This window comes from Rousettus aegyptiacus, unplaced genomic scaffold (genome assembly GCF_014176215.1).
Source record: "Rousettus aegyptiacus isolate mRouAeg1 unplaced genomic scaffold, mRouAeg1.p scaffold_m13_p_7, whole genome shotgun sequence".
Lineage (NCBI taxonomy): Eukaryota > Metazoa > Chordata > Mammalia > Chiroptera > Pteropodidae > Rousettus > Rousettus aegyptiacus.
This window is the reverse complement of record NW_023416310.1, coordinates 56,177,142-56,197,484: the sequence shown is the minus strand read 5'-3', so window position 1 is coordinate 56,197,484 and position 20,343 is coordinate 56,177,142. Positions and strand designations below refer to the sequence as shown.

The 20,343-nt window shown below is 44.0% G+C and overlaps 1 protein-coding gene and 1 long non-coding RNA gene across 2 annotated transcripts; one reads left to right on the top strand and one right to left on the bottom strand.

Moving 5' to 3' along the window:
* Positions 1-293: 293 nt before the first annotated feature.
* LOC107506308 lies at positions 294-14,415 on the top strand. Its single transcript, XR_004952088.1, has 5 exons — positions 294-1,102; positions 8,264-8,315; positions 8,725-8,755; positions 9,194-9,349; positions 13,923-14,415. It is a non-coding gene; the product is annotated as an uncharacterized LOC107506308 (long non-coding RNA).
* Positions 14,416-19,005: 4,590 nt separating this feature from the next.
* Positions 19,006-20,057, bottom strand: TMSB10 (thymosin beta 10). The gene is made up of 3 exons (XM_016136999.2): positions 19,927-20,057; positions 19,555-19,669; positions 19,006-19,289 (listed from the first exon to the last, which is right to left on the bottom strand). The coding sequence occupies exons 2-3, from the start codon at positions 19,652-19,654 to the stop codon at positions 19,255-19,257; spliced, it is 135 nt and encodes a 44-aa protein (XP_015992485.1). The 5' UTR covers positions 19,655-19,669; positions 19,927-20,057; the 3' UTR covers positions 19,006-19,254.
* Between the last annotated feature and the right edge of the window lie 286 nt (positions 20,058-20,343).

The window sequence follows — 20,343 nt, the reverse complement described above, 5'->3', positions numbered from 1 at the left end:
CTGTTTGAATTTTTAATGTATTATCTGTTTTTTAAAAGGCACCCCTCTCCCCACTCTCCTTAGGTGGGGCTGGGAGGGGAATGGCATTTGCATCTCTGGGAGATGTGCCTGGCTGATTTTATCTCAATGACCCCTTCCTTTATCCTCCACCAGAAAGGCCATTTTGGGGCACTTCTTTCTTCACATTGACTTGGCATTAACTTTTAGTGTTCCCGATAGCTATGAGTTAGCTTTCATTTCCTTTTCCCAGCCCCAACGACAGACTTTTTGCTTTCACAAACCTTAGGGTTGGTCTGTGTAAGGTCCAGAGTCTCCATCTTGATGGGCACCTGGTTAGCTCCAGCCACTGCCAGCTGTGTGGACACTCCAGCATCTCATCTTTATTGCTTGGCAGCTGAGCTGTTTTCAGCTCAGTTTATTCCTTCTTTGGGGCCGTTCCAGATGTAGCCTCTTCCTGCTCTGGTGGGGAAATTCCCCTTTAAAGCCATGTGCTTAAAACTGAAACCAAAGTGTAACGGCCAGGGCCACCACAAAGGCAAGGCCTCAAGTACCTCCTAAATCTTTGCTGATGTCCTTCTGCTTAGGGAGTTTAAGACCAAGGGCCTGGAGGAATCCATCTTCTGGTAGTTGCTAAACCTAGATTTGTTTTCCCTCCAGGGATTTTTGTCCCCTGCTTCTCCCTTCTCAACATGCCTTTAATAATTCTCATTTTAAATTTAGCCAAGAATTGTAGAAGATATTTTAAAGGTGAAAATAAGCCACAAGATTATCCCCTCTTTTTTTCTATCAAACCAAAGAGGAGTGTTTAGGAGCTGACTTCCCCACCTTCCTTAGAAACCTTAAGTGGGGGGTTGGAGCGTTGCACAGTTACAGTGTGGTAGCCAATAAGGGTTATCCGAGGTGTGATTATTGCTAATTGAAAACTAAGTGGGGAGTTGCATGTGCCTTAGAGGCTAGGCAGATGAAGCAAATGAGAATAGCTGCCCAGGAATAAGGTAATAGAGGTGGTGAAGACGCTGTGAGAGCTGTGATCTCCATGCCCCTTACACAGGAAGCAGCTGCTAGTCTGGTCTAGCCCATATTGGTGTGCGGAAATTTTTTGGTAAGTGGGGGGAGGCACATGAGATTTTGATGTGAAATTGCAGTTCCTTGCCCCCCCCCCCTTTTTTTGGTTTTCCTTCATCTTATTTAAGACAGGAAGGCTAGAAAGGTCTGGAGTTTCCTGACATTCCCCTCACCCTTTCACCCCCAGGTCAGATTGGCTCTGGTAAGATAATTTCCCTCAGTGGGCAGGCTTTTACAATGGAGAATGCTTCGGGCATATTTCAAAATAGTTATATTTCCCCTCTTCCAACCTGAAATGTGAGATTTTTCTTGAACCTTTACTGTGAGAACTGGGCGGAGTTCCTGGTAGTAAAAACTCAGGGAAGTGTGGGGACCCAAAGACTCAACCTACAGGGGCTTCTCACTTGCAAGCTAGTCTACACTTAGCTTCCGGTCATTAATCAGAATAACTGTTAAATGTTCCTACCAGTTTATGGCTCCAGCAGCCTCTGCTCCAGCTAAGCTGATCTTGGCTTTGATGGTCTCTATTTATCTCTCTCCAGTTTTCATCATAAAGATTTGCCCTGCCATCTCAGTTTTCTGACATATCTAAGAAAAGTTGTTGATTTTCAGTTCGTTTTACTTTTTTCTTGTTGTGAGGATGGAAGTGGCAGTTTCTAAGTCATTTATATGTTGTAGCTGAAACTGAAACTCTTCATATTTTTAAATGAAAATGTTCAAACATTTTCAAAAGCACAGAGACTAGGACAAGAATCCCCATATACCCATCACTCAGATTCAATGCATACGAACATTTTCTTACATTCGTTTTGTCTATACCCTCCTTTTAGTTTTTCTTCTTTTAGTCTCTTTGGAAATAGTTTAAAGCAAATCCCAGACACCAATTCATTGCTACACACATCAGTGAGCAGCTCTAAAAAAAAATCATTTTTTTTCCTGTTAGCTGGTTTTACTTATATAACTTTGCTTATTTTAGTATATAGTTCTTCTTGTTTCATTTTGCTGACCAGTTTGATGGCAGAAGCATTTTCTTTTAAAATTAAATAATGGTTTTTACTATTAAATATTAAAGTGTTCCTAAATCAAATTTTTTATACAAAACAATATTTTTATGAAAATGTTTATTCAGAAAACACTATCATTATACCTGGCATTGCTTGCACATTTACATGTTTTTAAATATGTGCAAGTTGAAGAGATGCTTGAAGCTGGACTTTGGATCAGCTTGGCATGTTTTCATTTTTTTAAAAACAGCAGTTGCTTCCCCCTTAAGGTTCTGTGTTCTTGGCTGACTCAGTATCCCCCTTTCCACTGGTGCTTTACCAACACCTGTCTATTTTGCCATTAGCCCTGGCTGAAGCAGCCTTTGAACATCAACACCTGCCTCATATTCCGACTGTGCTGCTTCTATTTGTCTTGGTGACCTGAACTCCGCTCCTTATTCACCTGCCCCTCTCTCTTGTTCAACCTGGAGATTTCATTCCCTTATTAACCACTCATTTATGGATTCCACAGACCTCTTATTTGCCAGCCTCTGAGTACACACATATATATACATATACCCCATCCTGAACCAGAGTAGATTTAAGGTGACTTAAAAAAATATGTATAATGCAACAAGAAAAGAAAGAAAAAGAACATTGGCCAATGAGAGAACTGCAAGGATCAGCAAACACAATTATTTCAAGCAAACCTGATAGTCTTTAAATAAGAATCTTTAGTTAAATTAGTGTCTGAGCCCTGCAGCATCCTGTCTTTTTAAAACAGAATGAGGAGTGATCACAGGTCCCACCCACGTTGGCTTTCTAACGTGCCTTCAGACCTGTTCTCCAGTCTGTCTCTCCTAGTGGTGGCCTGCAGTAAAGGCCACATAATGGACCCATGTGTGTGTGTTTGAGACTTTACCCACTTAAATCAGGCTTGTGTTCTAAGTATGTAAGTGTGGGTGGAAAGGCAGTTTGGAAAGGAGAGCAGACCCATAGGAGGCCTGGCTGAGGCCAGGGAGACTTCTCTGAATCCTCTTTTGAGGGTCTTTTTAATATCTTGTCTAAGGACATTGTCTTTCCTTTTACTTATCCTAAACTCCTCTCAGGTTTAAAGGGCACTTCTTCTGTAAACAAACTGTAGGGGACTGAGCAAGAATTGTTAGAGCAGACTACAAGGATCTACTGGTAGGGAAGTTCTCTGGAAATTAAGGAACTTCCGGAGAGCCCAAACTTAACTCTGAAGTTGAGTCAAAGTAGAAGGAAGCTTTGCAGAACTGTGAACAGAACGTGGTCAAGGACTCACAAATGATCCTCCACCCCCACCCTCGCACTGCTGGTGGGTTTGTAGGACTCCAGAACAAGACCAAATCTCAGTATTTCTCTGCCCTCTCTGTCCCCCAGTGGTTGAAGCAAGAAGAGTGCACCAATGAAAACTTGGCATCTCATTGCTCCTAGTGCCTCTCGTGTACTCGCTGGGGTCACTCTAATACCAAATGAAGGAAGGAAGTAATTCCTCAAGCAGCACTCACCTGGTGTAGGAGTCAGTAACTGAGCTAAGGGATGACCCCACATAGCTCTGAGTGCAGGACTGGTTTGGTCGAAGTTGGGAGAGCACAGGAGAAGGGCGTTAGCTACATCGGAACACGGAAGGGCCTGCCTTTGAGCCTTGTCTCCAAGGCTGAACAGGGAGGGAGGGAAGGGAATTCAGACAGAGGAATAACGTTAGAGGGGAATGTGTGACCTGTTTGGGAAGGGAGGGAATCAGTTGTGGCCAGAAAGAGGGACTATTTTGAATTTGTTTCAAGTCTATTGTGGCCTTTAGGTACTACACCACTCTTCAGTTTTTTTTCTGTTTCGCTCAAGGTCATGGAATACAGTCAGCAAAAAATAGAATGTGTTCCAGTTCTCTGCTGCCACTTCAGAAATGGCCACCAGATGGCGCTCGTTCCACCTTCTGAGGTTTGGTCTTTGGCTCAGTAGCCACTACCTGCTCCCTGGTGTACCTGGAACCTGCCTATGGCTGCTTGCAGGCTGATGATTTGAGTTCCTTGGTGTCACTTTTACGCATTTCGAAGTTAGAAACATTCAGTGCTTCTCTGAGAGAGGACAGACTCATAGAGAATGGTGTCCTGGGCTAGGAGGTAAGAGGAACTCCTTGAACAGGGTGCAGCCCAGATGGTAATGATTTGAAGCAAGAATAGGAAAGCTGACCCTACAGTACTCTGTATCTGTGGCCATGGAAGGAGCCTGTTTTGGGGAGCATGGGCACTTCATGTCATTGTATAGATGATGATTATTGGGGAGGGGAGGGGGGAGATCTCACTCCCCTAATCATCCGGTGGGAAGGAATGGAGGCTGATGTCACATGCTACCTGCCACGGGGAGGCATGCCTCTCTTTTCTGCCAGTTCCTAGGTGTGTTATTCGGAACCAGCACCCCATGACCTTTCAAGGTCATAAGCCCACATGCTTTGGGGGCTGGGGAAGTGATGCAGATGGGTGAAGCTGGGGGTAATTACAGACTACAGGGAATAGTGGGGCTTGGTGTGAGTCAGGCTCCTTTTCCAATTCAGAATTTCTTAAAAACATTGTGCTGGCCTAACAACGTTCATCTGCAAATTACTTACATTTAACACAACTGGCTCAGGGTGACCCCAGACGTCCTAGCATGGCGCTGAGGACCCTTCACAGCTATTCCTGCCCTCCTTTTTCATCCCCAACTCCCACCTCTCCCCTTGCATTTATACCCTAGCTAGACTTGATGTGTCAAGCTCCTCTACAATCTTTATCCGGGGCGCATGCCCTATGTTCAGGAGGCCCTTTCTCCCTTCCCCCACGTAGTTCACGATCCAATTCAGCGTCGTCCTCTCCTCCACGGGGTGTGGGTGCATCAAAGGCTGAGACAGTCAGGACCTCCACATTGCTTAATTCCAAGGAAAAGTTTCACTTTGGGTTCTGTGAGAATAGCGCCCCCTGTGGTTTCGGGAGCTGTGTAACGCTGTCGCCGGGCACAGAGCGGGGGCTCAAAGTGACATAAGTTACTGGGGTCATTCTTCTCTGTGGACAGCCCCACGGCAAGCCAACAGATGGCGCTCCTCTACTTTCTGGGGTTACGCGTTCACAAGCGGGAGATTTACGCACATGTTCCTGTAGCTCTTGGATGTCAAGCGTCTTTGCTCCACGTGGCCCTTGGACCTCCCGAGCCCGTAAAGGGTAGCCTTGAGGTGCATTTCTATCCCATTCTGCCCCACAGCTGATCTCGACCACACTCAGCCTCAAATCCTTCCCACATGGATGATGTTGGCTCAAGAAATTGCTACCTCAGTCATCAGACCCTTTCATGATGCTTTAGCTATCAAATAAGCCCAGCACATCCCACTATGAGACCTGCCCTAGGGTTCGCCTGTGCCCTCCTGGTTTGGAGAGGTCACAGAATGGGCCTGGTGTCTGGGTGGGCCAGGCATGCAGCCTCCCAAAGTGTGACAGCGAAGGCCTGGAAAGATCCCCTCAGCACCCTGAGCCCGTGGGTAGAAAGGGAGGACGCCTCTGTGGAGGGCCTGGAACAGCAACAGATACCTCCAGGGAAGCTGGGCATAGGCCACGGAGCAGTCATGTCTAAGGGCCATTCATCTACCTTGTTTCTATTGTCAGTAGGGCCTCTAGAATTCTAAAAAGAAGGGGCTAGGGGCAGCAATCTGGTTGGAAGAGGGTGTCCTGTGGGGTGGGGATAAGGGAGGCACTTACAGATTTGCCTTGAAGCTTTGTGAGCCTAGTAAGGACACTGCTTTTGCAGCCTAATAAAAACAGCAACATTTTCTAGACATGCCTTTATTCATATGTATGTACATGAGAATATTATTATACGTGTTTATTTTATTCAGGGGGTTGATTAAGATTATAGTGGGAAAGCATCCTTTGGTATAAATAATGTCCTGGTTACAGGTGTGTTGGTGAGCCGAGCTGGTGGGAAGCAAAGTCTGATGGATTTTATCATCCTGTTGGGCCACCCCAGGCAGGAGTGGCCAGCACGGGTTTTCTAAAGACTACTGCAGGAGTGATTCTGTGGATTAATCCCAAAGGGAGACAGAAGGGAAGAAGAGCAAGACCTGCTTCTTTAGAGAACCCTGACTAACTTATCTTCCATTTTATTTAAGTCTTCTTCAATTTTCACCTGTAGAGTTTTGGTGGTATTCTGTACATTTCTTGCCGAATTTATTCTTAAACATGTTTTGTTTTGGCTTTCTGCTTTTTAACATATGATTCCACAATGTAGTGGCTTAAAACAACTATTTTATTGTATCTCATGTATTCTGTGAATCAGGGAATTTTTTTTATTGTGGTAAAATGTACACAATATAAAATTTAACATTTTAAGCATTTTAAGTATACAATTCATTGGCATTGCATACATTAAAAATGTGTAGCCATTATTATTATCTATACCTAACCTTTTTTCATCATACTCAACAGATACTCTAAACTCATTAAATAACTTCCTACTCCTCCCTGCTCCCATTCCTTTCCCTAGTCCTTGGTAACCTATATTCCACTTTCTATCTCAATGAATTTGCCTGTACTAGGTGCCTTATGTAAATGGAATCATATAATATTTGTCATTCTGTGTCTGGTTTATTTTACTAAGCATAATGTTTTCAGTTTGTATCAAAATTTCATTCCTTTTCATGGCTAAATAATATTCCATTGTATGTGTATACTATATTTTGCTTATCTATTTATGTGTTAATGGACACTATTGCGAATAATGTTACTGTGATCTTGGGTGTGTAAATATCTGTTCAACTGTTCAAGTTCTGCTTTCAATGCTTTTGGATATTTACCTAAAGTGAAATTACTGTGTCATAGGGTATGTCTATGTGTAACCTTTTGAAAAAAACCCAAATTGTTTTCCACTGTGGCTGCACTAGTTTTGTAGGTCAGGAATTTGATCAGATCCGACTAGTCAGTTCTGCTTGTGGCACCAGTTGAGGTCACTCCATGGTACTAACTAGCAAATGGCATGGTCTAGAAGGTGACATTCTCACAAACCTGACCTCTTAGTGGGGAAGCTGGGAGGCTGGGCTCAACTGGGACTTTTGGGGATCTGGGGGCTGGAGTGCTAAGCCTAGCAGCCTCAGGATTGGACTTCTTACCTGGTATATGGATAGGAGTAGGTAGGAGATACATGACGTAGCCTCAGTAGTCAGCCAAATTCTATTGATTCTAAGCAAGTTATAGGACATTGGTTCCAAGCGAGACACAAGACCAGCCCAGGTTCAAGGGGCACAAACTTGAATTTTACCTCTTATGGAGGAGAGGCAAAGACACACTGAGGAAGCACATGCGGGATGGGATTTACTGTGGCTGAGAATGTAAAAAATAGTTTGCCAGAGTTTATTGAGAATATAATGTTATTTTCTGTTTTCTTTATAAATGGCATCCTTTTTTAAAAAATATATTTTAAATGATTAGTGCTGCAATTGATTTATGTTTATTTTGTGATCTAAATAATCTAACCAAACTCTCTTAATAATTCTAACATTTCTTTGCTATAACTTAATTTAGATAGGTTATTATATTATCTGTAATAAAGGCATTTTTCTCTTTTCCTTTCCAGTAATAATGCCTCTTTTTTCTTTTTTTTTTTCTTTTTTTTTTTTTTTTTTGCTCTAGGGTGATAGTTAGGACTTCAGGAACACCATTAAATTGCAGTGGGGCTAATTCACAGCCTTATCTCTTTCCTGACTTTAATGGGAATTACACTGGGGTTTCACCATTAAATATGTGGGCTGTTAGTATGAACCAGATATTTTTATATTCTATTAAGAAAGAATTCGTGTATTATTAGTTTATCAAGAACTTTAAAAAATTATATAAAGCTGTTGAAATTCATTAAAAACCAACTGTGGGCTCATATCAAGATGATATATATATTACATATACATTTTTCCTTTTACCAGTTAACATGCTGAATTATGATAGTAAATTTTCTAATATTGAAATATCCTTGAATTCTTATAAGCTTTAATTAGCAGCATTGTAATTGTAGCATTTTAATATACACCTTGATTAAATTTGCTAATATTTTCTTTAGAATTTTGAAACAATATTCACAGTAGATTTTATTTTCAAGATCATCTTGGCTTTGTAAAATGTATTGGTAGGCATATGTCCTTTTCTAGCTACTGAGGTATTGAAGTTATTCCTTTCTTGCAGTTTTGAAAGGAATCATCTGTGAGACCATCTGGGCCTGGCACTCTTCTAAGTGGTAACTGTGCGAGTGTGCATGTGTGTGCGCGTAATGTTATTCAGTGCATAAAAGTTTATGGATGTTTTTAAAACAGTGGACTGCCAATATTAAACAACACTCTTTAATTGTTTATGGTTCTCTGGCTTGAATTTTACTTGGTTTGATATTAACACCCTAATCTTATCTTTCTGAAACTGTTAAACTTTTCTTGGAAAAAATATAATTGAAAATGGTTTTACCCAATCTGAGTCTTTTACAAGGATTTAAAAAACTGATTTATATTTATGGTAAAAAAAATAATCTCTTGTTTTATTTATCTTCTTGAATTATGCTTTCTTTAAAAAATGCTTCCTTATTTAGTCCTTTGTTGATCATCTTAAACAAATTGGATTTTCTTTCTTTTTGTATTATGTGGTATTGGACTCAGCTGCATACAACAGAAAACCTTCTAAAACCAGGTAACTTAAATAACAAAGAGGCTTTCTCCTTTCCCCCATTAAGAAGTCTGGAATTAGGCAACTCAGGCCTGGGATAGCAGGTGTGAGGTCCCAGGCTCAGAACTGGGGCTCCCCGCAGCTTTTGCTCCTCTATCCCCCTGTAGTTTCTACGCTGGTCCTGGGTGGGAGCTGGACTTCTGCATTCTGTGTTCCCTGATGTTGGCATGGACAGGTGCTTGGACCCAGGTGCCTATAGGAATCTAAGTGCCTGTGAGGATAAAATGGAAAATCAACCTCAAACACTGTGATGGTTAATTTCATGTGTCTACTTGGCTAGATTAGAGTGCCCAGTTATTTGGTCAAACAGTCTAGATGTTGCTGTGGAGGTATTCTGTAGATGTAATTAACATCTACAATCAGTAGACTTGAAGTAAAGATTACTCTTTACAATATGCGTAGGCCTTGTCTAATCTGTTGAAAACCCCAAGAACAAAAATTGAAGTTTCCTGGAGAAGAAGGAATTCTGCCTGAAGACTATGACATGGAGGAACTGCCTGAATTTCCAGCCTGCTGACCTTTCTATGGATTTTGAACTCAACACCCCTCAACAATCATGTGAGTCATTTTCTTAAAATCTCTCTTTCTATGCACGCGCACGCGCGCGCGCACACACACACACACACATTTTGTCTTTTTGTCTGTCTGTCTGTCTTTAATCTCAGCCCTGGTTTTTGGCAGCGACACTGGGAATAGGGCTGTGATGACAAAGAAGTTAGGTCTTCTCCACCAGTTCAAGTGTGTGGGACTGTCCCAGGGTCAGACTCAGAGGAGCCCAGGTAGTCTCCAGGGGCTAAGAGGTTAATAAGGAATCTTTATGCACCAGTTTAGCACTGTGGTGGACACTGCAGTCTACCTCATTGGCGGGTTAGCACATTGATGGGTTTGAGTGCTTAATAGCCATTACCCTGTTCTTAATAATAGTTTCTGATTCTCATTCAGAAATCTACCCCTCCACTCAGCATCCCTGTGATTCTAGAGAGGCTGACTCACACCTTAACTCTTGAGGTAGCATATGGTCTAGGTTTTCACCAAACTCTCTTTCCTTGCCCTGGCCAGAGTGACTGGGTAAGGGATGGGCACCTGACCTAATTCAGGCCAGTAAAAGGCGCGGAGTTTTTGTTTAAACTAGATGAAGAGAAGTTCTCTTTTCTGCTGTTCTTAAATCTAGGAGGGATGTATTCTTTGAGCTGCAGCAGCTGTACTGTCACTGTGATGATGGGGGAGGGTCAGCCTGAGAATGAAGGAGCGGAGTTGAGAGACTGGGAGAAAGAAACCAGGTTCCTGTGACATCATTTGACTATCTCCATCAGCCTCATCTAAAGCAAAACCTACTCTCTGGATTTCTCATTTACATGAGTAAATAAATGTTTTTTGCTTAAGCCAGATTGGGTAGGACTTTTTTTTTTTTTTTTTTTAAATCAAAAACCAAAGAATCCTCATGATACAATTATGCACTCTACTGACGATTTTCTAGGAATAAGCCAGATCAAATCACCTGGCATTCAAATAGCAGCAAACAAAATAAGGAACAGTGTGGCAGGAGATAACATTTGAACAAAAAAAGTGACTCAGAGAATAGGCTCTTTTTAGCCATAGATGCCTCAGATGAAGGTGTGGGGTTACACTGGCACAGGAGTGAGTTTTTCTCAGTAGAATCACCTTCCTAGAGAACAGGATTTCTTCACAATGTAGAAAAAGTCTTAATTATGGTTTGGATGCTTGAAATCTTAAGTAGTATTCATAGGGCCAACAGTTTTTATTTTCTGATAGCCAAGTCTTTCTGTCCTTGTTGACTTCTGTGAAATATATAAATTTAACATTACAGAGATAAACACGTATGCCACAGAAATTCAGATTAAATGCCAAAAAAAAAAAAAAAAAAAAAAAAAAGCCAGGCTGAGTCAACAGGATTTCCATGGGGAAGTAAAAGATAAGATTAGTGCTCTTTTAGTTTTAAATCAGAATATAGAATTCCATGATCTCATGTTTTGTTATTTATCTAGGTTACCTGTCCCTCTTACCTGTGAGAGAATGAGGTCCAGGAGAATCTATTTTGTTTATGCTGAGTGACTATCTAGCCTAGGATCTAGCAGTTGCTTAATAAGTTGTGGTTGAATAAATGGAGAAAGCAGTGGATTAATTGATAACTATAGCTTGTTCGCTTTGGCCGACCCTAACTAGCTTGTTGATTCTGGTCAGCCCAGCTGCTTTTCTTCCACCATGTGCTTTCCACCCAGACACCTACCAGTGATAGCTCCAGGGTTTTGCCTGGTGCAGGCTCTATTAAACTGTGATGTCTTTCAAGTTCATCCTACTCTTCCCAGGAGTCAGTGCCAGAGACACCCACTTTATCAAGGCCTTGTTTTATTGTCTCTCTGTACAATATGTTGGCCATAAAATTAATTTTTAATACTTATTTGGGGACTGTAAAATCTCTCTCCAAAGCACTACTGTCTCCCAGTGTACTCTGTGGGAAATGCCCTGTTTATGTGATGCTTTGGTCTTCCCTTTGGGAACTCGAAGCATAGAAATAAAGTCACATAGACAAGAAAAGTTTCTGTTAGATTACACCTGTTGTAATTGCCCCCACAATTCGAAGTCTTACTAATTCTCCCTCTGCAAAGTCTTTTGTTTCTGCCCTGATTTCCTATCCCCACACACAGTGGTGTGCTAGAGCCAACTGGCACCAGCTTGCCAAGAACCAATTGTTAAATTTTCAGAAGTCAGGTAAGCTGCTATGTTAAACTCTAAGGCAGCTTAAAATTGGCAATATTTACATCACGGACATCTGTTCCTACCCACTTCTACCCTGAACTAAGAGCTGATTGTTAAACATTTCCCTAATTTAAGTCCTCGTTACTCCCGCCTTGGCTATTACAATGGCCTACTAACCATTATCTCTGCACTTAGATTCTTCCCATTTTAGATGATCATAGTAGAAAACTTTTGACTGCAAGTAACAGAAAACCCAACTACAGATTTTTTTTTAAATATAAGAAAACGTATTATTTCACATAATGAAATGTTCAAAAACAAGGCACTTTCAGGAAAACTCAGCAGCTCAAGAGCTCATCAGATACTCAGATTCTTTTCATTTTTCAGCTTTGCCACTCTCAGCATGCTGGTGTTTCCCTTCGTGGCGACAGGATGACTCTTACGGTTCAAGCATCACATCCTCACAAAATAATACTCTTTTTGTAACTTTTCCTTATGCCTTTTGTGTAACTTTTCCTTATGTCTTTCATATAGAGCAGATACGATCTTCCCAGAAATCCCCCAGCAGGCTTCCTCTTGGAAAGAATTGCAAGCCATACCTATCCTTAAGTCGTTTGCTGCGAGGGTAATGGAATTACCACGACTGAACCAGACCTCTGGTTCCCAGCTCTTCAGAACCAAAGTCTCCTTTTGCATCAAGTAGTTTATTTCCAGAACTGGAAATCAAAGATAATGTAACCTACCCACACAATACTTTAAAAACACAAATCAATACAAGCCCTAATTGGATTATAAAGATAAAACAAAGAAAGATAATTTCCAAAAAAAATTATTTGTACATGGATTTCCACATATATAGTAAATTATAACTCCCCATTGTTACCTGCCCTCCCTATAACAGAATTATATATCCCAGCCTGATGCCATTGACTTGCAGTGCCTCGCCCAACTGATGCCAGTCTTTCTTTATGGTTTGCTTTGGTCAACGTCATGTCAATGGAAGTGCCACATCTGAGAAGAGCTTGAAAAGCTGTGCCACTCCTCGTTCTTTCTGCTAGATAGGACTGCTTCTTCAGCTTGGCTCTCAGAATGAAAATGACACATGGAACAGAAACAGCGCTTCCACTGACGTATAATATTAACACGAATATACATTTTTGTAGTTGTAAACCATTGAAAATTTTGGAGTTTCCTCTTACTGCAACATAACCAATTAAAAGCTGACTAATACAATATGGCGCAACAACATTTTGCACACAAAGAAACCATCTGTACTTTACGTATATTTGCACTTATACATAGCATTATCATGAATCTAGTAGGTTCAGATAAACACAAATACAATTGAATTGTATCAACAATTAAAAAACCAAGAGAGATATTGTTATCAGTGGGATATTTTTCTGCAGTGGTGATCAACTCAGTGAAGTTCTAAGTTAAAAAAAAATGTGGTAGTTGCATTCCTCGAAACTGCAATGTGTGATAAAATTGTGCAAAAGTAGTTGTTGCTAGACTCACAACATTATAGAATCATTTCATCTACATGAAGTCTAATGGTTCATTAATCGAGTCTCACTCCTGGGGCTGGGACCCTTGAAATTCATCAACTACCTTGTCTCTAAATAAAATTGGGCTTCCACTGGCCGTGAAGAAGGAAGGAGAGGAGAGGATGAGGTGATGGTGGTGGTAGTGGTGATGGAGATGGTAATAGTGGTGGTTATGGTGGTGATGGCAGTGGTGATTGTCATGTGGTGGTGGTGGAGGTTGTGTTGATAGTAGTTGGGTTGATAGCTATCATGTCTGCTACATCATTTCCCACATGCTGTGGAATACATCTCAGATCACTTTATCCCATCCTCCAAAATCTGCAGTGGCTCTCAACAGTCCACAGTATAAAAAACTCGACATAACTTTCTAGGATAATTTTGAGTCTTCTGTTTTCACTGAACCATTGTCCTTTTTCTTCACTGAACATGCTATGGTATCACTGTGTGTTACTCCTCCTTCTGTTAAGAAAGCCTTGCTTTATTCTCACTCCTCCAGCTGTTTATTCAAATGCTCCTTCCATGAAGCAGCCTCCTGTACAGAATTAACTGCTTCTTTGTATACCTTCCCATGGTGCTTTGCTTATATCTCTTTAGCATTTACTTCATTCTGCCGTTTGTATAGTTAGTTGGCTCATGTCTTTAGCTTCTATAGGCCTAGAGCAATGACACACACTCAGTAGCCACTCAAAAAATTCATGCTGAATTAAACTGAACAAGAATACAGTTTCTGAATTTCACAGAAATCAGTAATCCAATGCATAAAGTCTTTTACCTGGTTGAAACTCACAGTCGCCATCTGGGCAATATACAACTTTCCATCAATAAATTCAATTGTGAATTAACTGTATTTCCTCTCATTGTAATAGGATTGCATCCTGGACTGTGCTCTGCGAGGGAAACGAAGATGTTTGGCCCCCCCCGAACCACAGTAATCCCACATGCCCGTCATGCTTGGGCCTTGTTGATGCAAAATAGAACCAAAATAAGACAGTGGGTGGAGTGCGTGTATGTGTGGTTGGTAGCAGCTTGGCTTTAGCATACCCAAGGTAGAGTAGGTGAGGCTAGGTGATATTTCAGTTATAAGTCAGTATTGACTGTCTATTATGTGCTGGCGACTGTGGGAGTCATCAACATCAATTAAAAGACTATTTCTCCATTCAGTCTAATGTGATGTATAGGATGTGCCCAGGTACTTTAGGGAGGTGCAGATAGGAACTAAGAGGAGAGAGAATGTCTTTGGCTACTTGAAGGGCTACTTGAAGAAGATAGTGATTGGTAGGGCCTTGTAGGATGGCTACTATTTAATTAGAAAAGAGATGGCATGTCTCTTAAAGTGAAGAAAACATTCAAAGGCAGGGAAGGAGGTGGGAAAGAGCCAAAGAACTTTCATGGTTTCTCATTGCCCTTTGGAACCTGATATGAGCTCTGCTTATACAATTTTAGGTTCTTTCCTGTCTGACTTAAAAGTATGCAGCCCTAGAAGCTGGGAATCTTTAGTTCTTCAGAGGATTAAAATAAATCTCTCTATTGATGAGTGAAAAACCTCTCTGTTGATACAGTGACATGTAAGTGTACCTCTCAAAGATCTTTTACACATGTTCCCACCCATGTAACTACTGCTCTGATCAAGGTATACAACATTTCCATCACCACAGAAAGTTTTATTTGTTTCATGTAAATGGAATCAAACAATTATAGATATCAGTTCTTGGTTCCTTTTTATTGTTGAGTAACTTGATTAAGTAACTGTCTGAATAACTCAATTTTGCCTATCTATTCTGCTGATGGATATTTGAGTTGTTTTTCCCTCTGACTAATACATAAAGCTGCCAGGAATGCTCTTGAATACATCCTTTGGTGGACACATTCACTCATTTCTCTGGGATATATAAGTGGCCTGATGTTGTTGGGTCATTGAGCTGCTTGTGTTCAGCTTTAGTAGGTGCATACCGTTAAACTGGACTTGTGATTGGTGTCTGAAGTGGGATAGGGGGTAGTCTTGTGAGACTGAGCCCTTAACTGGTGGGATCTATTATTGCTAACTCCAGGTAAATAGTGTCAGAGTGGAACTGAATTGTGGGACGCTCAGCTGGTGTCTGGAAAATCAGAATTGCTTGGTGTGGAAAAGCTACCCATTTAGTGACCTGATGTAGAATATTCTATGAGTAAAATGATGTAGTAAAGGAGAAACAGAAGACGTTTTCCTGCACTTGTGGTGTGAGGAGTGTAGTAAGGGTAGAGAGGAGAAACACACGCATGTTGTTCCTATTAAGGGGAAATGACAGAGAAGGTGGGGAAAGGCTGGGAACTGAAGCACCTGATACTGTCTGAAGAGAGCAGGTGTTTTCCTGAGGGTGGGGAAAGGGTGGGAGAGGGATCTAGGGGATTGGGAAGTGCTGGGAAGAGAGGGTGAGTTATCCTTCTACTCTTGAGCAGATGTTCCCTGAGGGTTTCTCCGACTATTTTCTGAGGTAGTACCAGGCACTCAGTAAATGCTTACTGAATAGGAGGTGGTGAGCACGTTGGGGGTCCTTTGACAGTCCTGAGCCCCTGGTCCACCCTGAGACAGACAATGAGAAGTCCCAAGTCCCAAGTCCTGAGCCCTATCCATAACACAGAGGCCTAATTGTTAAAACTTGCCTTAGGAATGAAATAAGAAAACAAAAGTTCAGGTGTGTTTGAAAAGAAACATTACAATTTTATTTTAGCTTCAGAGCAAGCTCAGTCATTTTGTGTTTGGACTAGTAATTAGTTCCTGAATTCTTAGATAAGAGGAAAAGAGCATAAATCAGTAATTCGATATAACTCTTCCAAGGATGTCAGTATTCCCAGGTGGCAAGAAATAGAAATGGTGCAGTAAGGGTGGGGAGGAGGGAGGAAAAGAGTGGGCTTGGGGTGTTTCAATGCTCTCTGATCCTCCAACCCAGAGTTTTGGTGCTGTCACCATGGTGATTCCCATGCGATCCCCTGGGATCAATCATAAGTAGGGGCCTACGAAGGCAGCCATCTTGGCCAATGCTTAGCCTTCTGGGCCTGTCTTCTGGGGGTTTTAACATTGGGCCACAAGATTTCTAGAAGTGTGCACCTATGTGCAGCTCCAGAGCCAAGACAGGTCAGGGAAGGCCAGCCTCACCTTATAAACCAATGTGGTATAATAATATTTCTGAAATAATAACACACCCCCCTCGTCTATCCAAATCCCCTTCCCCCACATTGTCCTGGCCCTATCTAATTGGCTCACTGTCTTAGAGTGGAAAAGTGAAAATGCCCTTAATCTCTTCCTGACTTGTGTCTTCTTAAATTCTTTAGAAGAGCAAGGCTCTCATCAGCACCCACAACCTCAGAATAGAGAAGATTTCCTGGGGAGGGGGTCAGAAAACCATGGGAATCTTCTAAGGGTAGGGGTGTCCCAGGAGATGGGGCTTTGGAGTTGCTCTCCGGGGTGATCCCACTGGGGTTGAGAAGTCTGTGGGGTCTGAGGAAGAGTGTCTGGGACTTTTAGCCCACATGGAGCCATGGAGAGGAGGTTGGGTCCAGAAGAGGCCCAGGTGTGGTATGCACAAGCAGGACACTGCGGGACCACGAGAGGCGCCTATGGTGTGCGTTGGGGTTGGGGTGGGTAGCAGGAAGGAGGACCCCTCCGCAAACTACGTTGCAACAGTTTCGAGGACTTCAAGAGCCACTGCCTCCATCTCCTGTCCTCTCACACCTCATCTATCTCCCTATACCTTGCTAACTCCATCTAGCTTTTTGTCCTTTCTCAGAGGCTTCTGGTACATTCTTACCTCAACACCTGCACCTCTCACCACATCTCTCTTAGTATCCATTGTTCTCTTCCTGACATTCTTTAGGTTTTTCCCCAAGGCTGGCTCCCAGGTCCTTCTTGACCATCCTACTGAAAATTGGAGCAGCACTCTCAATCCCTCCTCCACCCAGCACACGTAGCCTGTAACTGAGTGAAAGCATGAATTACTCATGACAGCCAAAAAGTGACAGGAGTTGGGGTAAGTAAAGTGGCTTTATTTGGAAAGCCACTTTATTTGGAAAGCCAGCAAGCTGAGATGGTGGACGAGTGTCCTAATGAATCATCTTGAGAAAGTACAGAATTCAGGCTTCTTTTGTCAGGGTAAAGGGTAAATGGGAGGGGTTTGAGGTCAGGTAATTGGTGACTACAGACATCTGGACGCCAGCAGGGCTCCAAGGAGGGATGGTGAAACTTCTTTGCTTTTGTTGCCATGGTCCCAGTCATAAGATTTTTATAAATCTTTTGATAAACAATCATTATTGTTGTACATACCTTCCTTATCTTTCAGGGGAGGTAGTTTTTAGCTGGGAGGTTGTTTCAGTAATTCCTAGGCTACAACTTAGTTTCCTGCAGATATGTATGTGCAAGACTAAGCAGAAGTCGCTAACCAGCATGTTATGGGAACTGGGCAGGCTTGAGCAAGATGGAGTCAGAATGACTGATTCTCACCAGCAGACATACTGTTACTGTTTAAAGGCAGTAGTGATTTCTTCTGTTTCCTTTTCTTTAACCTCCCAATGATAGAGCCCAACAGGATCAATTATAAATATGCTTGAGGGAGCGAACTCTCAAAAAACACTTGACACAAGAGATGTCCCAAACATTGGGCAATAGGAGCCTCAAAAGCACACCGTTGGCTCTAAATTCAGGCTCCGTTATGCACTAGCTGTGTGACTAGCAAATCACGTCTCTTTGAACCTGTTTTCCCATTTGTAAAATGGGTTAACAGCCATACTGCCTTAAAAGTTTCTGAGAATTAAAGCTTCTAGCATAGTGCATGGCCCATAGCAGACATCCAGCGAAGGTTAGTGGCCTGCTCAAAGCAGTCTCCTTTAGTTCCCTGCCTTATTTTCTCCTCCCCAGGCCCACCACCTACCCCCTACAGCACAGGTCTCAGTCAAGTCACTTCTTTATGCAAAACAGGTAATGGCTCGCTCAGCAGGGACTGGAAGCGTCCCCAGGCTCAGGTCTGCTGTGGCTGCCAGGCTCACCCACTTGATTTTAAGTCCCCGTGGACAAGGACTGCATCTCATTTGAACTTTCTTTCACCCAGTGTCCAGCCCTTATGGTCAGACAAAAATGTGTGACAAATCGCTAACGTGTGTGTTCTTCCCTCTTTTTAAAAAAGAAAACTCCACCCCTGTAATCACAGGCCGGTTTACCCTGCAGCCTCAGAAATTCCCCCTTCCCTCCGCTAGGCCTTTCTGGGACATTATCCCTTTGCCTGGGTCCAGAGGGTGTGACCCTAGAGGGGCTCTGCTGCCAGGTCCTACCCTCCCTCCAGTCACACCCTTCCTGATCACAGCACACAGCACAGGCGTTGGCTCAGCCTTTCACTTCCTCTAATGGCTACCGCTTTTGTGGGAGGTTGAACTGGGGTTAAAAGCTAGGTCGTGGGCCACAGACAGGTCCCTTCTGGTATGTTACTCTAGTTCTGATGTTCTCACTGTCCAACTCCCGGATCCCACCTTTTTGTTCTGCCTCCTCTTTTAAGTTCCAAGAGAAAGCTTCCTGGGGACTTTGTGTGACCTCACCCAAATCCAAACATTTCTAGATTTAGTTTCTCTTCTCAGACTTTACTGTCCCAGTGTGAATTTGAGCTTTGAGGAAGCCAGAGGGAAACAGTGGAACTGTAAAAGCTTATCAAAAATAAACTGTTCTTTTGAGAAAACATCTTTCAAAACGGCTTCCAGGAATGCCAAAGTAGAGTTAAATTTTACATGGATTGCATTAGAAGATCTAAACCGTACTCAAGAAATCTTGAGACGCCAGTAAGTAAAATGGTCCTGCCAAGCTAGCCCATCGGCGACTTCCTCCCCTCCCCTGCAGCAAGAACTCAATTCCAGCGCCCGGGGCTTTGCTGCATGCAGCAGCACAGCACTGCCCACGCACACCCAACTGAGAGACTCAGATCACGCCAGCCATGCCATGAGGTGTTTCATTTTTATTAATCATACAAATAATTTTCTACAATATCCCAGGGCAAACCAGAGAATTTGGCAGCTCGATTGGGAGGGTCCCCTCAGAGACCCACAGGCCGATGGCATGGGCACGGAGTGCCTGGGGTTCACAGTGCAGCTTGTCGCTCGTGTGTCCATCTTGTAGGTGGCTCTTCCTCCACATCACGACTGGGGTCTCTAAAATGACGGGGGTGTGGGGAATCCTCCAGGTTCTTAGGAAATTTCACTCTGCTTCTCTTGCTCAATGGCTGTGGAGAGCAGGAAACGGACATGGGGGGGTGGTGGTGAGGCCAACTTGCAACCCCCCAAACCTAGGCGTTTACAGACCTGGCGTGGGAGAGGACCCATGAGGTCTGGGGATTAAGAAAGGGTCTTGGGGCTGGGCAGATAAGCGCTTAGTATAACAAAAAAGGGGCCCGGGGCCGCCCACAGAGGAGGCATACACGCGAGGGGGGAAGGGCGGGGTGGGGGCTGGGCTGCGGCCCGCGGACTCGGAGGCGGGGAAGCACTCACTCTCTTTGGTCGGCAGGGTGTTCTTCTCCTGCGTCTCCGTCTTCTTCAGCTTGGCCTTATCAAAGCTGGCGATTTCCCCCATGTCCGGCTTGTCTGCCATTTTCTTTAAACAATCCTGATGGACGAACCCAGGCGGTTGGCGGCGCCAAGGGTGGGCGCCCCCTCTGCACTCCCCGCCCCCGCCTCCCGACGTGGCGCTCCCCGCGGGCGTTCCCGGCGGCCGGGAGGCCGAGGGTCCCGCACCCTCTCCACAGCTCCAGGGCGTGGTCGGCCGGGCGTCCCGTCGGGGAAGGGCGCCTGAGCAGCGACGCGCCGGCTGGGGACCCCGCTCCGAACCCGCCGCGAGGGGCCCACACCCCGCGCAGCACTCACCCTGGCCTTCGTTCCGAGATAAGACCGTTAGTCCCCACTCGCGTCGCTGCAGCAAGAGACAAAAGAGCGGCGGCTGCCCCTCGCCTTATATACGCCGCGCCCCGCCCCGCCCCTCGCCCGCCGCAGCGGGGGCGGTGCCGGCAGCAGGGGCGGGCGCAGCGCGGGCTGCCCGCTTCCCTCCACCGGCGGCCCGCGGGGCTGGGCGCGGCTCTTCCGGCGTCCGCGGCTCTTTCACCCGCGCCCCCTGCTCGCCTTACCCCTGGGGCGGAGGCCGCAGGCGCCGCTAGCGTGGGCGCCGGGCTCTCGGTTCTCTTTTGGCGCTGCTGCTCACCCGCAGCATGGGCGTGGGGGCCCGGAGGGGGAGGTGTGTGTGCAGCGCGTAGTTGTGGGTGTGTGGGCGTGCACGCGCTCTCTGTG